Consider the following 18,213-nt stretch of genomic DNA (forward strand, 5'->3'; position numbering starts at 1 on the left):
GCGAAAATCAGACAATGTTTTGTTTAAATCGTATTATTCAACAACTATTGTAAGTTATGTAAGTAAAACTTATACTGTTATTTACTACACAAATACCTTAATATAATACTTGATTATGTTTTTTCCTTGTTTTATTAGAAACAAAGTTATGATGTAACAAAGTAAAAGTCTCATAGTATCCGAATATTAAAGTTACTGTACGTAATAAAATAGCTTTCGATTCGACATGTTCTTCACGTAATACAACAATTTTCCAAGGATATTGTAGAAAGGGACACGTCGAAAAGTAAACGCCTCGCATCAGGAGGCATAACCGTGGGGTGGCTAAGTAATAATATTATTCTGATAGGGGGCAGTTATAAGCATATGACGCCCAGGGACTCGCGTCTCTTATCCCATAACAATCCTTGTGTACGTGTGTATCTTCCGTCGTCGTCGCCTAACACATTCAGTCAGCAATCATACGGGCGTGTCACGTTATTGTTGCGCGCATTGGATACGAAGAATCGTGCGTGAAATCGGCTTTATTAGATACATTCCGCTCCAATAACGGAGCATTAAGTGTACGTATCGACTTCCATGCGTCAGCGTCGGTGTCGGCGTCGGCGTCGGCGTCGCTCTAATAACTTGTTATTACTACGCTTTATCTGACTCGCGCTCTAACTAGAATTTTCATACGGGCCGCGAGTACAAATTTATGGGGCCAACTGAAGAGTCTTAAAACGATCGAGTTGTTACGCACAAAATTTATGACAACCCTGTAGGCTCGCGTTTGTATTCATTATTAATACGATTTTTTGTGATCATTATCAATATAACGTTTTAACTATGTAGAAATTTATAAATAATATATTTGACTTATTGGGAAGAATGTTGTATCAACACTCTGGAATAAATTTTGAAAATAAGTTTGCAAATTTAATATGAACTTCAATATGAATGTAAACAGGTTTTAGAAACAGCAGAATATCTGTCTGTTTATAATTTATACCTTTACGTAAGTCAATTTACGTGTGATAGTATAATATTCAAAAAGTAAAATGCTTACAAACGTTCCATGGTACAACACGTTAATGTACCTTGGAACACATATGATATTTTGGAAAATAACAACACTAGTTAGTAGAAAATCACCATGAGAAGATTTGAAAGTGTCAAGATAAGTGAAGAGCTGTTGTTAAAATATCTTAAACTAGGTTATTTGCATAAATAAAAGTACAGATCAAAATCATAATTTTACTCAGTAGGCTTATATTTACAATAATCACACATATAAACATCTATGGTTTTTTTTCTAATCCTGTAGAAAGATCATGGATCCAATATTTGTAAAAACTTTAATCATATATAACTAATCATATATAACATAGTCGTTTGCCAATCACTATTAAAAAACAAATTGGAAGACTCCCTGGTGGCAAATTATTGATGAATTTCTAATAATCGCCGTTGAATAGCTGAGTTAATTAAGTACAAATTAAAAGTGTTCCTAGGTTCATTTTGCTCTAGATACAACACTCCTATTCAATTTTAGTTAAATCGTTTTAACACTTTATCTACCGGGCTATTTGGAAACAGTCTTTAATTCAAAAAAAAATTGTCTACAGTACCATATGTCAATCTAGACTGACAATAATTCCTTCATACAGTTACTAGGTACATTGAAAGCCAAGTCTGTTCCCAAAAACTGAACATTGTATGTAGACAACCACCAACACAGTAAATAAATTCGAAAAGCTAAACACTGGAATTAAAAAGTCTATAAATAGGCTCCCAGTAAATAAAGTGTTAAGCAGTGGCCAATCTATGTCAGATAGAAGTGTATATTTCAATCTAGAGGAGATCCACTAAATTCCCACGGGGTTACTTGCGGGTTAATCGCGTAACGATCGCCCCTGAATCAACTGGGGCAACACAATCGATGGATAAACAGGTGGAACCATGGTTAATAACCGTAATGGTGCGAGATAAATTAAAAGGGGGAACCTAAATCTCACAATGAAAATATTTATATATATTAATAAAAGCTGCCTTTAAATATTTAAAGAAATATAAACAAAAATTTGGTAAATACAATAAATGATTCATTTGTTGCATTGATACAGGAGTACACTTTACACGTGTATTGTAATATCGAATATTGTAATGTGGAAAAGAGGTTCCCATTTATTCACAGACTAATTATTAGACTGTGGATTTTTATGCATTTATAGAAAATTTGAATGTTCAAGAAACTACAAAATGTACACAGTCAAGTTCATATTACAACATTTGAAGAATAAAAGAAATTTCTATTTAGGTTCAATTTTTGTAAGTACGTTTGTAAAGATTTTATTTTTCGTGAAGATCCGCAGTCTACGATTTATATATCGAAGGAGATAAAAAGAAGGCATCTATAAATATGTAAGTTAGGTGTCCCTCTTGCGATACCGCTTTCAAGTGACACAACAGGGATTGCCAGTTCATTTAATAACGAGGTTGATAACAATTTCTATCTCTATCTCTAATAGCGAGGAAAGTGAGTGCAATACACTGAATGCAAACGAGACAAATGGTGAGCTAAGTTTGCACAGTAATACCTCCAAATCAAATAAGTATGAATATTTGTTAAGTATCCAAAGAACATCGATATTTCAATAGAAGTACCAAACTAGTATCAATATTGTTTATGTAATAATTCGATACTATATCCTCGAGTATCATTCCTTTCTCTAATTAGAGTTTCCCCAGTGCACGAGTTAACTGATTATCGCTGGTACGTTACGTGTAAGTGGGAATAATTTGATCTCGGTCGTTGGGCCTCATCGGTTGTAGAACTTACCGCTTAAATATCAATTTGTAAGAGGCGGTTCCCTTATTAGCATTATCTCGAGCGAGGAGTGCAAAGAACTTTCGGGCACGACTGTAGGAAAGTTCAAAGATGCAAATTAGGGTAATATCCCGGAGGCTGCAAGAGTAGGAGACCAGTAGTTCCCGTCCCCGTTGACACTCGTCCCTCCCACTTGCTAGTATATTAATTGCGTGGGTTAATCGAAATGCGTTACTTACAAAAATGATAACCGTGGAAAGAAAAAGAGATTCGTGTTTGCCCCCCCCCCCTCTCTCTCTCTCTCTCTCTCTTTAGAATCTAAAGATGCGTTATTTTAATTCTTGTTATCCAATACCAGATTTCTTGAACACGTTTATTTGTTGCCATTTCATTAGAGTTCAGTTATTTTGTGTATGTATGTATGTATGAGTATAGATTTTAGCCCATACCGAGCACTCAGTCTCTATGGACCATTGTACTCGGGCCCTTACGGGCGGGCGTTAAGGGGTCGAGGGGAAGTTATTTTGTGTACCTTTTAAATATTTACAGCATTTTTTAAGACTTCTTTACTAGAAATTTGATATTTTTAATTTGTACGTGTTAGAATCAATGAAAATAAACTCATTTTTTATTATTAAGATTTATTAACGTAAATAAAAGAGAGAAATAAAATATATATTAATTATAAGTAAGAAAAAGGAATTGGAAACACACATGTTGCCGTTGTAGGCTTATACACATTCTGAACCTAGTTACAAATTAGTAAGAAAGACAAAATCCGCATAGACCACTGCAGTCAATCGCAGAAATACAAAAATGACCAGAGAAATCTAATACGAACATATTTTAACAGTACGAAGCAATAAACTGATGTGTTTATGTTACAAACTCTACTGTAAATGGTTCGTCATAAGAACCGCACGAATACTTATTTCTTCTTTATTTCCGCCGATTATGCGTATTTTCTTGTTAATTTTGCAAATTCTATAAACTAGTAATTGTTCCTTGGACTATATCTACTCTAGAGATTTCCGAGAATATATAGAATACAATTAATTATAAAAAAAAATTAATAAACTACAATTTCACATAAGACTTTTTGGGAAATTGATCGATGTACGAATAAATTCTACACTCACTGTATGTATACATTCAAATTAAATCTACACTGTCAAATTTTCTTCTTTGAACGTCCCTTTATATGTAAAAAAAAAAGTTTCAATAACAAACATTAATTATATCTGGAGATTATATGCTATTGAAATATATCAAAATTAAAATATCGTTTCATACTTGGTATGATCGATTGTATCGAATTGTTTATTTCAGTTTATTACAAACGTTGTTGTAATGTTTTTCCTATATGATCTGATTTGCTGTTTTTTGCCTGACATGTTGTATTAATATAATAAAGAGAAGTCATTTCGAATAAATAATATTTCTTTAATTAATATTTAGTGTACAGTTTAATTAATAACATAATCTAATATATGCATTAGAAAAATACATTAGCTAGACCAGACTCACCCCTTAATATAACAACAGGATTTCTTTTGGGATTTTCTGCCGCGGATCGTCGCTTAAATTCATTTAAAATCGGTCTCATAAATGCTCGGGCTACTCAAGAGGGCAGGAATGAAAGAAATTTTTCAGGGGGGGGGGGGTTAATTAGTTACCGGAACGAGCCCTAAAAAAGCATTTCGCGCCCGAAAACCTTATTATTCGACCATTTTGAAACTTTGATATCCCATTCCGGGGCGGTTAGATGAATGAATAATTATCCGGCCGTTTGGTATAAAACGAATCTTTTCCCCCTCGCCTTCCTCCCTCGCCGTCATACCCCTTTCAGGGAGTACGAACGGAGCACCTTCGGTCCGAATCCGCCCCCAATTTATATAAGCCGAGGCAACCTCAGCCTCCCCTCCTATCCTCCCTACCCTCCGCCCTCCGCACCCCTTCGTCCCCCTCTCAGCAAACTCTTATAATAATTCCACGATTCCCCACCCTTGAAAGCCGCGATGTTCATTTCATTATTTTTTTCCCTTCTCTCCTCTTCTCGTTCGCTGCCTTTGGTTCCTCTTCTTCGAGCATCGCCGCCGTCTGCACTCCATCCCCCTTGGTTTGCGCGGCACCACCACCACCATCGCCCTAGCTGAGAGGGTGATAAGTCGTGACGTCGACGAGGCAGAGGTGATTCCGAAGGGTAGGCGTGGCCGTGGTATCCCACCCTCGGCGAAAGGGGGTTCGCGAGGGATCGAATCGAGAGGAAAGGGTGACTCGCGGTACGCTCCCGTTGGCTGCGAGCCACCCTCCACCACCACGTGGCGCGGGCTACGTCGCTGGTGGACGTCGCTATAGAGGCTGGAAAATCGTGTAAGAAAAAGTCGGAGAACTACCGTCGATGGACCCACCCTTCCCTCTTCTGTTTTCAGCGCCCTTCGCCGCCGGTATGTATGTATGTACATAGACGATTCTACTTAAGCTCCAAATATGTTCTCGGCTACTCCTCCCCCTTCGAACTCTCTGCTCGTTTTCCTCTTTTCTCTCGGCTATTGTTATTAGGTGTACAAATAAGTAATCCGCTATTTTTTTTCGTGCGGCAGGGGGGAGGGGAAAGTAATTTAAATTCCGGGTAGTTTAGCGTCGTTTTATCGGCGCAATTTCATGCGGGAACGTTTAACGATTTTTGCGAAAAATGGAGTATTTAATGATGATTTTTCGTCTCGGTATACATTAATTGATACGGCGTTCAAAAAAAGGATTTTATCGATTACGCTTTTCTCACAAATTTCGTTCTGTATTTCGTTCTCTATATTACTTCCTCGGCAGTTTTTCTTTTCTGAATGATTTGTATTAAGAGAAGTAACGTTGTTTCGTATACGTTAAATTCAAACAAGTCAATTTTAGTAAGCTTTTATTTTTAATCGATTATGCAATCCGCCATCCCGTGTGGAAATCTATGGATAAAAATCAATTGATACACAATGAGTTGATAAATAATAAACAGGTATCGACATTCGCAGAAACGATATTACTTCTCCGTTCCCCCAATAATTAACACTAAACCTACCACGACTGATCAAATAATCGTTTTTAAACTTTTCCATAAATTTTTTGTATATAATATTATATATAAATTATATACAATTGTTTCATGCACTGTTCAATTTAGTTCCAATTATATAAAATTGTTTCATGCATTGCTCAATTAAGTTCCTCATAAATTTTGCATTTAATTGAAAAATGTGTCTTTAAAACTAATCGTTTGTTCTATCACGGTAGAAAAAGTTACAAATGAAATGTAGATTTAGTGTTAATGTATTCTAGATCATTCTCGAAACGTAAAAATGTGGTAGTACATAGATAGATAATTTTTTACATAAGGAAGAACTTTAAATCACATCATTTACGAATTACAAGAAACATAACGTGGTAATATACAACCTAAGTATATTTTCAAATCGTTTGGTTAAGAAGAGAAATGATTGAATTATTTTAACAAGTAAATCACTCGTGCAGGACAAAATGAGAAATAAATGAAATAAAATAACAATAATAAGCAACGAATTTAATAAAAATCAAAATATTGAATTATTTATTTACACGTTTAATATTTCCCTACGCGTTCGTGAGCCATTAGGATGAACTGGGAGAGGACATAAGTGGACTTTCATGATGTCTTTGAGACGATAGTTCAAGATTTAGTGTACGATGGCGAACGCGGAAGCGCATGTACATAGATGCACCGAGTTCCGGGACACGAGCTACGGTCGTTAATTTAATTAACCCTACCGACATTTCCGCCGGACGAAACCGTCGATTCGACGCTTTCTGCGTGTCGCGTGGCTGGATGTGCGCTCATGGGACCGAGAGATAATCGACGCTCGAGGGGGATGATCCTTCGAAATTACCCAAGCAAATTGTCCAGAAGAATTTAATAGAAAAATTGAACCACTCGACAAATCTATGTATTAATATTCTATATTTACGTCATACAGGTGTTCATCTAATTCTATAGAATACAAGAATATAAATACAAGTATACAGGAACATAAAAGAAATATTGAAAATAAGATCTGCAGTCTGTTAATTATAATTTATAATCGGTTTTCGGAAAGAATTATAATAAAGCTTCCATAGCCTATCATGAAGTATAATTATAACTAGACTGCGGATTTTATGCATTTGTAACATAAAATAATATAGAAAACATACAAAAATATACATAATGTATCTCACATATATTTTACAATTATTATAATAATACTGTTATTTCATTTTGCATAATTGCACATACCTTTTGGTTATGTCTAGCATCTAATCATTATATTAATTTATACCAAAAATGCACGAAATCCAAATTTAATTAACCAAAGCAATCCACCAAATCTTAGCAAACATACATTTGGTTGTCCCAAAAGTTCTTTTTCGCTACTTGCACATGTGTGTCCAACTGAAAATATATGGTTGTTTTTATTATTTTTCAGTTTTCATTTTTTGTTGTTCGGCAATCATATTATATATAAAATAAGTTACCACAAATATATGTTTTTCAAAGTAATCATATTAAAACATTTGTAAGAAATTTTTCATGAAAAAAAAAATATTATAATTGCAGCTCCCAGCGAACGGCTACCTAATTTCTTCCGCAGCGCAAGTGTTAATGTAACATTGTTTATAGACAAATACGCAATAAATACACAATCTTATCTCTTAAAAGTTGTTGTTAACTGCAATAGAACAAAATGGATCGTATACAAATGGTATAATTTTCGAATTTTATTGCTCCTAGGGTCTCTAATACTTCGAAATAATAAAAAAACAAATTCCATAAAAGTGTCAACTCTCTATCTCAATTTTTACTACCCCCTTACAAAGGAGCATTAAAATTTGAAAGTCATCCTTTTAAGAACCACTCTATCGTGTACATACTGCAAAAGAAACGAAAGAAACTTTCGAATCAACTTAAAATAAAATCAAATTCCAATCATCGATACTCCCAAGGTCAACAATAATAGTCAACGGTGCCCACACATAAAATGACCGAACAATTTCAAAGAGTGCCAATTGTTCCTTCCATTGTTTCTAGGAACGTATCGGCCCGTACGAAATTGATAGAGCCGCAATTACCGGCTCGAAGGTCGATCATGGACGAACGCCAAGTTCATTCGTCGGGCTGATCGTTATTAATATTATTATTATTATTATTTGAACGATTATTATCATCCCTCGGCGGCGGTGATCGTTATAATCATTACGCCGGCGGTTTAAGCCGGGGTAAAGTGGCCGGGCGAGGGTTGACGGTGTAATTATACCTGCAAGAAAATCACATTGCGCGAAACGATCTCGTACGACACGTACGCCGACAGACGCGAGAACACCCACACAGGCCGCGCAGAACCGGCAATAGACGCGCGACGGTATATACCGGACCACGCGCGCACAACGATAAAACAATACACGAAGACCGCGCGTAGATGGTAGTGAGAGATAATAATGTTGATAAAGGTGTAGAGAGAACCGCTTGGGGGAACCCCTACCCGCGACAAGAAGAACGAATATAATAAGAGTGTAAAGGACGTAGCAAGAATGCGGAGGGTTAGAGAGGAAGTAAGGACGGAGCGAGGGAGCGTGAGAACCGGACCGTTGGTAAGATAGAGATGATGAAAACATGCGGTTCAGAGGGGTGAGTAGGCGTGGTCGTTGACTACCCTCCGAAGCAGGCGATTGGACGGTCCGTTGGTCGGTTTCGTCAAATAAAATCCAATCGTTAGGACCAAAGGAATGTCGAGTCTCCTAGCTTTTTTCCACCCTCGGTGCTCCAACGAGCCACCCCTTCTACTACGAGCCTTTTCCATCCTGTTCTCCTTCTTCCGTTCACGTTCCTCGACCGCCTTGTTCTCCCTTCGCCTTTAAACGCGGATGGTGGAGGGGGCAGGGGGGTTGCGCGCAGCGCCGTTTGATGGGAGTATGATTTTATTACGGCATTACCGAGCGAGCCAAACCCCGAATAGCTCGGCTTATAGTCTGTATTATCTCACCTAAGAGAGCGAGGAGAGGGGGGTTGGACGCCCGGCTCGAAGGGGTGGAACAGTCTCGGCGAGAAGGGGGCGAAGGGTACACAGAGTAAACACACTCCTTCCCCCTTCTCTGTGTACATATAAGCCGGCTGCCTCTATATACGTCGAAAGGGGCTGTTTCGAGAATCCCAGCGAACGCGGGAGGGGGCAAGAGAGCTGGCTATATGCCTTTGTCGGCTTTCATTCTGAGCGAGGGTTGCACGCTCTCACGTTGCGCTGCCACGCCGGAGCACCCCTTCTTCCTGTCTCTGTTACTCTTCCGCGCCCTGTCTGTCTGCCTGCGCTAGCATGCACGTCAGTTGACATTCCGCTGCCGAAATCGTACGTTCCTGCCCCGACGTGCCGCTTTGTGATAGTTTCCGTCATTAGGTACACCGAACGCTACGCGAACGATGTCCGGCGCGCTGGACCACTTTGTGACTTTAAGTGAGACCACGTCCCGTTTACTGTGATCGGATACCGATCGGGGTGGGGATCGATTTCTAGCGGATACGGACCAGGTGACGGCTGTGAAGTTAACTCGATTCTCGACCAGGTTCGTTCTTTCCTGCGTTTATCGTGACAGGGGCCACGTATGTACACTCGAGGAAGATATGGAAAGCGTCGACGCCGCTCGCAGTCAACGGTTTTACGTGAATCTGAAAATTTCGTATAACGTGAATCTCGAGGATTGTGTTTTGCGATCGGTTTCGTCGAGCATGACGGAGAAGACACGTGACTTCGAATGAAATCGTAGAAGCGTATTAGATTCATTCTGAAAAATACAGGTGAACAGGGATAACCTTAGCTACGGCGCAACGATCTGAAACGAAAGAATTGTAGAAACCGTACGTGTGTACCCCGTAGATCACGTGGCCAAACTCTGTGAATAGGGACAATCCAGTAGTCACCGAATGGAAGGATCGATTGAGGTGTATTTATAACTGACCGCGTTTAATAATTTCGATTATATCGCGTGAGATCACGTGCGAGCACAAAAGGGATATTCAAAGCGTTCGTTCATTAAGATACCCGGTGGACAGTTTAACCTCGGAGCGCACCGATCTGGTTTGGAAGAATTATAGAAACGTGTACCCCGTAGAAAAAAAAGACGATCTAGTTCCCGGCAAATGGAAGGATTGATCGAGTTATCTATCCACGTTTAATAATCTCGATTGCATCTCGCAAGATCACGTGGAAATAAGAATACAAGGGACAGCCTGCGCGCGCGTGGGAGAAGCCAAGGGCCAGTGATATGTTCCCTTCGTCAGCGGCGATGCTGAAGAATCTGCAACAAAGTGCAATGACCTCGCCATTTCTGATGGAGAATCTGCTCCAGAGCAAGGCGTCGCCCGGTGGCGATCTTACCAGCCTGACCTTGAATTGGGCGGCCAGCTTAGTGGCGAGACAGCGGGAAAGAGAGTGCGAGGCGAGCCTGAGGATCAGCCGCGAGAAGGTGTCGCCGTCGAGCGCGAATCAGGAGCAGCTGGACCAACGATCGTCGAGTGGTACACGTGGGAACGATCGACCAAGCCCGATCATCGACTGCAGGGACCACCAAAGACTCTCCGGCAGGATCGATCGTCAGAACGATCGCATGCAGATCCTACGTGAGAAGGACGGCATCGAGAGAGGTCACATGACGTACGTGGACGTAGACAACGAGAGGATCGACGGGCACGTGATCGTCGATCGCCTTTGCGCAATGGAGAGACTCTGCAACGAGAGGATCGAGAACAGATCGAACTCCGGGATGGATTCGTGCAACTCGAACGCCGACGAGGATCCCGGTAACATCGAGATGGACAGTGGTCTCCAAGGGGAGAGGGAAAAGGACGACAGTATCCTGAGCGGCGAACGCGTCGCGGCGTTGCACCAAGATAGACGGTACGACCTTGGATGCAGAAACGTCATGCACACGTCCGACGAGATGACGATCCAAGGGGAGAGAGAGGTGGCGGTCGAACGTGTCGTCGACAGGATAGGTGAGAGAACGACCGCCTGTTCCTGCGGCGACGAGCAGTGCTTAGGACCCGCATGCAGGACCATCCAGGAGAAGGAGAAGCCGCAGCTCAAGTTCAGCGTCAACGCTATACTCGGAGGCAATCATGACAGGCGACCGCATTCCGGTAAATTGTTCTGACTTCAGCTACCACGTGTACTTACACCTCGCGACGAGTCGCTGCGCGCTTAATCGAGTACGTTACTCACAATTTTACGTATCTCATTTTCAAATGGAAGTAACCCTTCGTTTTAGAAATATGCAGGGTGTTCAGGCCAGTGATGGGCAAAATCGTAATCGCAATTACGAATACGATTGTAATCGAATGTTTTCGAGCTATGATTACGATTACGATTGTAATCGCATCTTTCCGAGTTGCGATTACGAATACGATTACAATCGTAATCGCAAATTTTTCCGCGATTACGATTGTAATCGTATTCGATAGAAATGTTTTTACCTGAACACCGACATCAGATTCGTGTTCCTCACATTAAAAAAAAACTTAGAAAACCATGCTTTCGTCAAAATAAAAAATTTTTTAAAAGTTACCCAATGTAGGCTCTATCTCTGCTATGGGTACGAATTTTAATTGAAAATTTTTCATTTTTGATTTCGACGAATGTATGGTTTTCTAAGTTTTTTGCGGTGAGGAACACGAATCTGAAGTCGGTTTTGAGGTAAACAATTGCAATGGGTGTAAACCTTTAAAAATACGGTCGTAATCTTATTCGTAATCGCAACTCGGAAAGTATTCGTATTTGCGATTACGATTTTGTCCATCTCTGGTGCAGGCTATTACTAGCCAGCGTTTTTCTCGGAAATGGTACGTATGAAAACAAACTGAAAGAGGAAAAAGTGATACTGTTTTTTACGTTCAATGTAACCAGGCAGATAAACCTTTCGTATTTATACTCTTTTCTGAGAAATGAAGGTGACCTTCAGTTTTTTAAATGGAATGGTATATTTTTTATACAAAAATATGGTAGAGTATCGAATTCTAAATAAAAGAGTATTGACTTTTATTAGCCCTAAACCTCACTAGGTAACTACTAGGTAACGAGTAATTTCACTTTATTACTTGAAAATGTTCTTAACGTAATATCAAGATGGAGATTCAACCTTGTCACAGATTTCCGCAGGAGAGCGATGTGAAGGGATGGAGCTCCTGATGAAGTGCTAGGTGACAGAGATGATGTTTTTCTTTACGAAGAATTCGTAGTACACTTGTTTGAATCTCCATCTTGATATTACGTTAAGAACATTTTCAAGAAATAATGTGAAATTACTCGTTGCCTTTGAGGTTTAGTGCTAATAAGGGTTAATACTTTTTTATTTAGCATTCGATACTCTACCATATTTTTGTACAAAAAATATACTATTCAATTTAAAAAACTGAAGATCACCTTCATTTCTCAGAAAAGCGTATAAATACGAAAGATCCATATACCTGGTTATATTGCACACAGAAAACAGTATAAATTTTTCCTCTTTCAGTTTTTTGTCATATGTACCATTTACGAGAAAAACGCTGGCTAGTAATAGTTTGAACACCCTGTATAGTAACTGACGATCACGACGAACGTCGTCTGGCAGACAGACCTTAGAATAACACGTAGACGTATTTTGAAAAAGAAATCGGAGCTACTACGTCATTTTCAAATAACTAATTTTTCGTATAGTTTTGCATAGAACATAAGGCGTGTCAAACGCGCATAAAATTGCATTTTTTTTGTGTGTGTCTGGCACTCCTTATGTTCCGCGCAAAACAGGTGGCAAGATTTTATTTATTATTCGCTAACATGCAATTAATGATTATACCAAAACTCAGCCATTTCGAAATGACGTAATCATCGAAATGTATCATTTTTCTTTTTTCAAAATATGTTAACGCGTCGTTGTTCTAACGACTGGGTACCAGACGACTGTTCTCGTGATCGTCAATGAATAAATCATACTATACTTTCATAAGAAAGGGTCTTTTTCATTTCAAAATGACATAAATGAAACCATCACTGACTCTTAGACTAGTTAGCTGAGTTTTGAAATTAGTCGATGGTCGGATGTTAGATCATTCAGCTCGTTCCATGTCGAAATAGTTTTTGTATTGGATGATCAGGGATTTTGTTCGAGTTTAGTGATTATCCGTGTAGATACGGGCAGAGATTAGGGGAGTCCACCTGTGCAACGTTTAATTTTCAAGGCAATTTTCAAGAATTTTTTGTAGGAAAAGTACTAGTGCAATTATGATAAGTTTTTTTTTATTTGGTAGATCGACGCTTTAACATTAATTTTTGATTTTATCACAATGTTTCGATATGTAGATATTCGCAGACGGCGCTTTAACGAGACCACTTAACAAAAGTAAAAGTAAAAAAATTAAATTTCACCTTCTTTATAATTACATTTTGAAGGTACTGGCAATAAGATATTCACAAAATTTTAAAAATTGTTAATGGGGTAGCGTACAAACTAAAAAATGATATTTTAAGGTATCTTTTTCCCTATCTAATGGCTAATAGACGTTGGAAAAAATTATTTTTAACATGAATCTCGCCGCCAGTACCACCAATTACGTTTGGAAATTTTAGAAAAACAATTCATCCCGATTCATGTAATGGATTTTGCGCAATTCTGGTCGCCATTTCAATAAACGTGGTTTCGAGAAAAACGCGTTTCAAGTTCCGTACGAAAGTAGTACCACGCTGAGTCGGGCACATTTGGGATTCGAAAAATAATGAACTAAGCAGAATTTTATAAAATGCTTCTGTGACAGTCATTGTAATATCTCCTAGATGATAAATATGTAGAAAAAAAATTTTTGATTTTTTGAAAATCTTACACAGGTGGACCCCCTTAAGGGGGGAGTCTAGTCCAGCTAATGTATTTTTCTAATGCATATAATTTACAGATATAATTAATATTTGTTGTTGAAACTTTTTTTACATATAAAGGGACGTTCAAAGAAGAAAATTTGACAGTGTAGATTTAATTTGAATGTATACATACAGTGAGTGTAGAATTTATTCGTACATCGATCAATTTCCCAAAAAGTCTTATGTGAAATTGTAGTTTATTAATTTTTTTTTATAATTAATTGTATTCTATATATTCTCGGAAATCTCTAGAGTAGATATAGTCCAAGGAACAATTACTAGTTTATAGAATTTGCAAAATTAACAAGAAAATACGCATAATCGGCGGAAATAAAAAAGAAATAAGTATTCGTGCGGTTCTTATGACGAACCATTTACAGTAGAGTTTGTAACATAAACACATCAGTTTATTGCTTCGTACTGTTAAAATATGTTCGTATTAGATTTCTCTGGTCATTTTTGTATTTCTGCGATTGACTGCAGTGGTCTATGCGGATTTTGTCTTTCTTACTAATTTGTAACTAGGTTCAGAATGTGTATAAGCCTACAACGGCAACATGTGTGTTTCCAATTCCTTTTTCTTACTTATAATTAATATATATTTTATTTCTCTCTTTTATTTACGTTAATAAATCTTAATAATAAAAAATGAGTTTATTTTCATTGATTCTAACACGTACAAATTAAAAACATCAAATTTCTAGTAAAGAAGTCTTAAAAAATGCTGTAATAGAGTAGGGGAAGAAGATCCCACACCGAATAACATCGATATTTAGTTAATTATAGCCTAGAAGAGTTGCAGTAATTATAAAATCAAAAAGAAATCCCACGAAGTATTAATTATTTATGAATTAATGTAAATTTCGTTGTTTGTTTATGAAGTTTTAAAAATTTCACAATTGTACGAATACTTATCGCTTCTAAATTTCTATTGATTTGGTGTTTTTTCTTGATAATTTCGCAACTTATATAAATAGCTAATTTTTTTTGTACCGTATTTTTAATGTAGAAATTTCCAAGAATATGTAGAATATGATTGTTTATAAAAGAGAAGTTAATCAATTATAATTTCACATAATTTTTGGGAAATTAATCGATGTTCGAATACTTTCTACACCCACTGTATTGTAGATATAGTAGTCGCAAGGAAAGGATTCGGAGGCCAACCGTTTCTGAGATATAAACATTTCTGTTTGCTAGTATCATGATTGACTTAATACTGGGTTTTCGATATTTATAGAAGATTTTCCACGTGTCCAACGCTCATTTCTGTACACGAAATTGAAAAAATGAAATTGACGAAATTGTCGTCACTTGAATGGGAATATTCAGAACGCAATTTATAAACACTGACATAAACATCGCATGCGATGGAAGCAAGTATCATGATACTAGCGAACAAAAAAGTTTATATCTCAGAAACGGTTGACCTTTGGACCTATGTTTACAAAAGCTTTTTTACTCGGTACAGTGTGCCCTATACGCCATATAAATATTGAATGCTTTTTTTGAACATCCTGTATATATATAGATTCAAATTAAATCTACACTGTCAAATTTTGATCTTTGAACGTCCCTTTATATGTAAAAAAAGTTTCAATAATAAAAATTAATTATATCTGGAAATTATATGCATTAGAAAAATACATTAGCTGGACCAGACTCACCCCTTAAGGGGGGAAGCCTACTCGGGACGGTCCGAAAGAGGTGCATATTTATAAACGGAAAATTTTCTTATAATAAGTTTAAAGGCATTCGAAAGAACGTTTTGCAGTGTGTGTGTCGCAATTTTTGTATTTAAAAATATCATAAATTAACGAAGTGACGGTGTCCTAGTCTTCTTGCACGAGTATTCCACGTTGACCACTCTATCGAAGAGCTGAATCATTTGAAATTCAATCCACAAGCATTCTTGAATATTATATTAAATTGTCTAAGTGTGATCGATATGATCTTGTTTCATTTTTTAGTCTAGTTTTTTTTTTATACGTAAACAATTCTTTTAGGGATAAAAATCGTAGTTGTAAATTTGAATCGTTGCCATTTTGCGTAGAATTCTTTATTAATGATTATTATCAATTTTACATCATTTCATGCACCGTCGAAAGCCACATAAGAATACCTGTTTTTAAATTTTTATTTAGAGAATTAATGCTACTTGATTTCCACGTGAGTGACTCGCCTTAAAGGTGTTTAAAAAATACAGCCCCCGATGCTGTCAGCTGTCAAACTTTCGTTAAAACATCTTTATCGCTGTAGATAATCCAAGACACTCTCAGTAAATGACAGAAACTATTTTACGTCTTCAAAAATAGATTCTAAAAAATGTAAAAATTTCAACAGTTTCATTACACGAATTCGATTTGCAGGATCATAGTTCTTCTACAAAACTGCCAACAAGTTCATTACACGAGCCGCGATGCGTGGAAACAGAAACAATAATTCTTAGACCCTTAACAATAATTTTTATGAAAATCCAAAGACATTTTCGCATTTTTACGAATTCATTTTCGAAAACAGCAAATAAGTAGACATTGAAATAAAAAACTGCTAGAGTTTCAAATTCCCCCTGGGACACTTCTAAAAATGATAATTTTCACATTTTTTTTATATTTAACTCTACTACTTGTATGTTTTTTGGTAAGGGTAACGCTAAACGAACCTTTTTACGTTTTCTCTCATAAAACTGTTCACTACTAATGCACTGTCACTTATTGGTTTAAGGATTTTAAATAGAGTCATATAATAGGCTGATGCTATAATAAATAGAATTATCCGTCGTTGCTTGCAAACTGATGATATGTTAGGGATAATTATCCAGTGTTTTTTCAAGACAATATTTATTAAGAAACCGAAAGTTTCCGAACAGATTGATTTATTACTTTATATTCCGAAAACAATATCATAACTTGGTAACTACAGTCAGTCCCATAACTATTCTTAGCTTCTATGTTTATTCAAGAAATTTGTCTAAATCACATGATGGTTTTGATCCTTCCAAATAAATCATTCATTAGAATTATGTACATAAATACATCTTACACGTTTATATAAATAATAAATAGAATTTATTTGTACCACTGTTTTCTTTTAGCATACCACCTTATTTAGTATTTGTTAAAATTACTGAAATATTGCTTATAACGCAAAAATTTATTTGGAAAAATTAAACCCGTCATTTAATTTACACAAACTTTCGTAGACATAGACGTCACGAATATTTATATACGACTGTATGTAGTTTCGAAATAATAAATAGAATTTATTTTTACCACTGTTTTCTTTCATTTAGCATACCACCTTATTTAATATTAGTTCAAATTACTTTCGATATTGATTTCAGAATATTAAGCGATTAACTGTAAATCGACACACATGTTAATGAACTATCTCCAGAAAAAATTTTGTCTTAAAAAAAAATTAATGCCAATTTTAAAAGATAGAATATTACAAAAAAAAAGTAAATGTCGGATAATTATGCATCCCTAACTTAGCAACTGTATTTATTATAGTAGACTTGGTATCGAGGAGTGCGTCCCAAGGATCTTAGTCATCCCGCAGCGCTTAGAGTGTTGAAACAAAGCTCACCACAAATCAGTGTCGCTAGCAGACTTCTGTCGTCGGTCCCTAAATCTCATCCGCACACCCTCAAGACGAGTCGCAGCGTGCGTGCGGGGTGGAGCAGGACGTCAGCTGGTCCGCCACTTACCTTCACCCCAATATTAAGCCCTTACGATTGGTACCCATAATATTAGACAAGCGGCAGGATCCAATGATGTATTACCGTGCCTCTTATCGCGTTTCCTTATTCACAGTAATTCCGCCGACGCCGTCACGGTATTGGCCGAACTATTACCAAACGTTTTGACTTTATAACCGCGATTGAGATAACGACGCAGACGTCCTGTTAAAAAGCAAGGTTGTAGCCTAGATCTGGCTGAATATTTTCGTTTTAGTAGCTTGATTCTAGTATATTGGAAAAAGTAATGAAATAATTATTAAAATTTGACAATTGTTTGTGACTTTCTGAAACAGAATGTAAGAATGTAACAGAATGTAATGTTTTTAGTATCTACCAGCAACTCGAGATGCTTTCTTAACATTCTATTGCCACGAATGCTAAGCTATCGAGATTTGAGAATCAGGTCACCTTTACCACACCGACAATCATTTTATTGACATTTCGAGTTCCGAAGAAATTAAATCTAAAGAAACATTATTGCTGATAGATTTGCCGCGTGAAATCTGATGGTGACTGAGAATCACCTCTCGAGTGCAAAGATTTAATAACGTTTCGATTAATAGTAATGGAAAGATAATTTTTTTGAAAAGCACGAGTACCAAGTGTACCTTCCTTCATCTAATACTACATTTACGATCGTTTTGGGTCATCCCAAATTTCGCAAGGTTTTATAGAAACCGTTTGTATTTTTCACCAACCACTTATGCCGACTTTTATCCATGTTT

General features: G+C 37.1%; 1 protein-coding gene across 1 annotated transcript; it reads left to right on the forward strand.

Moving 5' to 3' along the window:
- Nucleotides 1–9,098: 9,098 nt before the first annotated feature.
- On the forward strand, nt 9,099–11,011 carry LOC128896667 (uncharacterized). The gene has a single exon (XM_054160025.1). It carries the CDS (start codon nt 10,124–10,126, stop codon nt 11,009–11,011), a length of 888 nt encoding a protein of 295 aa, XP_054016000.1. The 5' UTR covers nt 9,099–10,123.
- Nucleotides 11,012–18,213: the final 7,202 nt, after the last annotated feature.

The sequence above is a fragment of the Hylaeus anthracinus genome, unplaced genomic scaffold (genome assembly GCF_026225885.1).
Source record: "Hylaeus anthracinus isolate JK02 unplaced genomic scaffold, UHH_iyHylAnth1.0_haploid 11946, whole genome shotgun sequence".
Lineage (NCBI taxonomy): Eukaryota > Metazoa > Arthropoda > Insecta > Hymenoptera > Colletidae > Hylaeus > Hylaeus anthracinus.

Coding starts and splice junctions, on each gene's coding strand:
- LOC128896667 (XM_054160025.1), top strand. CDS start 10,124: ATGTTCCCTTCGTCAGCGGCGATGCTGAAGAATCTGCAACAAAGTGCA.